At 34.5% G+C, this 2844-nt stretch overlaps 1 protein-coding gene across 1 annotated transcript; it reads right to left on the reverse strand.

Moving 5' to 3' along the window:
- Window positions 1-654: 654 nt before the first annotated feature.
- Window positions 655-1410, reverse strand: LOC101637368 (coiled-coil domain-containing protein 70-like). Its single transcript, XM_004680305.1, has one exon. The coding sequence runs from the start codon at window positions 1408-1410 to the stop codon at window positions 655-657; it is 756 nt and encodes a 251-aa protein (XP_004680362.1).
- Between the last annotated feature and the right edge of the window lie 1434 nt (window positions 1411-2844).

Consider the following 2844-nt stretch of genomic DNA (forward strand, 5'->3'; position numbering starts at 1 on the left):
TTGAATGCAATTTGATTAGATAATACAACAGCACCCATATGGCAAGCAAAGACCAATGAATGAGAGGAAAAATAAAGACTGAGGAAATTTATGAACATGATAATTTTGTACTACCACGTATTTTTATTATTTATATCATTTCCTGAACTTGTTAACTACATCATTAGAGTAAGCATAGCAAGACGGGGGAGGTATTCTTCAACAATATTTTCTTAAAGTACATATGAATTATGTAGCATTTCATGTTTCAGTATGCTGTTCATAATTTCAAGATCAAGTTTTAAGAAAAACATTTCCTCTATACTCTTAATTTCTTATAACATTCATCCAATGTCTATGGGGGGGGGAGACAAAATTCAGCTGATCTATTCAGTGTCATATGTTATGAAAAATACATTTTGTGGACTCTAAAATATTTACGACTAAACATAGTTGAAATATAAGTAAACCTAAAGAATCCTTATGTTTTAACTTTCAGAACTTTATTCAGTTTGTAGGAACAAATTCTGAGCATTGTGAATTTTCCGGAATTTTGACTCCAGCACTCCAACAATATTCTTTCACTTTTGAAATTTATAGTTTTCCTGGAATGTCAGTCATTTTCATGGTTTTTCAGTTCATTTTCAAGTCACATTGTTCCTGTTTTATTTATTATTATGCATTTTTCCAATCAGCTGATTGGTTGCTTCTTTCCTGAAGCCTTTTATTCCAGTCCTCAAGGATCTTTGCCTCTTCCAGAAGGGCTATCTCTTCCTCTTGAAGAGCACTGTTTTCTTCTCTAAGTGCCTTGTTTTCCTCACGAAGGGCCTCTTCCTCCTTCCAGAGAGCCTGTTCCTCCAACTCTAAAGCTATCCCTTTTTTCATCAGAGCTTGTTCCTCCATCTTGATTGCTCTCTCTTGATGTTGCAGAGCCTTCATCTCTTCATAGAGAGACCTTATTTCTTCTTGAAGAGCTTTTGCCTCTTTCTGGAAGGCTTTTTCCTGTTCCCTGATAGCCTCAATTTGAGTTTCTAGGAGATGATCATGTAGCCAGTAAGAATTTCTTTCTGTGTTCAAGGTACTGATTTTTCCTCCAGGTGGACATAGGCTTTCTAAAATCACACTTTTAAACTTCCATAGGACCTGCGTTTGCTGTCTCAGGAATTGATTCCGCTCCCTGATTAATTGGTTGTCCATCCGGAAGGCTTTGTTTTCTTCTCGAAGGGCTTTGTTTTCTTCCCAGAGGAACTTGTTTTCTTTTCTAAGTGCCTTATTTTCATCCCGAGTCACCTTATTTTCTTTCAGAAGATCTTCTCTCAAATCATGAGATTCATGGTTAAGTTCATTTTGGTCTTGGGAGCGAGAGAACAAAGAGGAGAACAAGTGCAATAACTTCCCTGTATTTATCCACTTTGACTCAGAGACAATCATTGTTTCTTAGTTATTTTATCTCAGCAACTTAACTATATTTCAGCTGTTTTGGGGTTTACCAAAGGTGGGCTAATATTATTTGCAACATAAAGGTCAGCGATTTGAGAATTCTTTCCATATATAATTGTTGTGTTGATTTACACAAGGAGCTCTATGGCAAGGATCTAAACAAGGCTTAGTCAGGCTCACTGTAGAAGAAAACTGAAAATATGAAGTCAATAAATTAGCTATTAGGTTGATACAATAAACAGAGTAAGTTTAAGTCTTAGCATATGCAAATTGCACATATTACATATTTATGAAGGCTAATGCATCAAATTGTTTGTGTTAAAATGAGTTAAGCTTTGAGCTAAACTACTTCTAGGAAACTATTAATATTCCAGCATGTTCATTACTTACAATTAAGTCACTTGTTATTGATGTGGACAAAAATACCATGAATTTAAAACAGATTTCTGGTTTGAAAGAACAAAGAACCATACTTTTTTAATGCAGTATATTTTATTGAGGTAATGTTAGTTTATGGCATTGTATATTACTTAGGGTATACATTTACATCTCTTCAGATGTATGTTACCACTCCACACTCACTACCAACGCACAGTAACCTCCCATCATACTGCTTTGGGATCCCTGCCCTCCATCTCTTGTAACCTTGAAAAAATCATTTTTAAAACAAGTTACAAACTACAATTTTTAACATTTTTACTTCGATATTTAGTAGTGTTATTATATTTTAAATATGCATTGACACTTACATTTCTGTGGCCTCTGAATTACCTGCAAGCCTGATTTCTCCTAGTGCTAGAAAACAGCTAGGTATTTGTGTCATCTATAGTGATGTCAACAATGTCAACTTTGATGAGTCAATGGGTGCTGTATGTAGCATTGAACTGGCTTATTTTTCTATATATTTCAGGAAAAAAAATATTAGTTTTAAAAGCAAGGTTATACTTGATGTTTTTCTGTATTAAAAAAAATATTTAGTCCTTGTCTTCATCTACATTATTAAGGTTAACTTAAAATATCTAAGCTTTGTTATTAGTAAAACAACTTCTACTCTTAGGAATTAAGTAAAAAAAAAAATACTATACAAAGATAAAATTACATTAAAATGTTTTTAAGATCATTGCTGAATAACTGACATTAGGTAAATACACATTATGCCAAGGAAATAACTCTGGCACTATTCTAATTACAGTCATATGTAAGTTTGGTAAGGGGAAGGATGTCCTAAAGGAACTCTGCAGTTTTGTGGACTCCACTCCCTACTCCAGTGATTGGAAATTACAACTGCAAAGAGAGAACTGCGAAGACCCAAAGGCAGAGCTTAAGCAAGCTTTCTGGGACTTTGGGGGATAAATAGGGAGTGATTTTCAATGGCTGGGGCAACATCTCTCTCTCTCTCTTTCTCTTTCTCTCTCTCTCTCTCTC

The sequence above is a fragment of the Condylura cristata genome, unplaced genomic scaffold (genome assembly GCF_000260355.1).
Source record: "Condylura cristata isolate star-nosed mole 26May11 unplaced genomic scaffold, ConCri1.0 scaffold00010, whole genome shotgun sequence".
Lineage (NCBI taxonomy): Eukaryota > Metazoa > Chordata > Mammalia > Eulipotyphla > Talpidae > Condylura > Condylura cristata.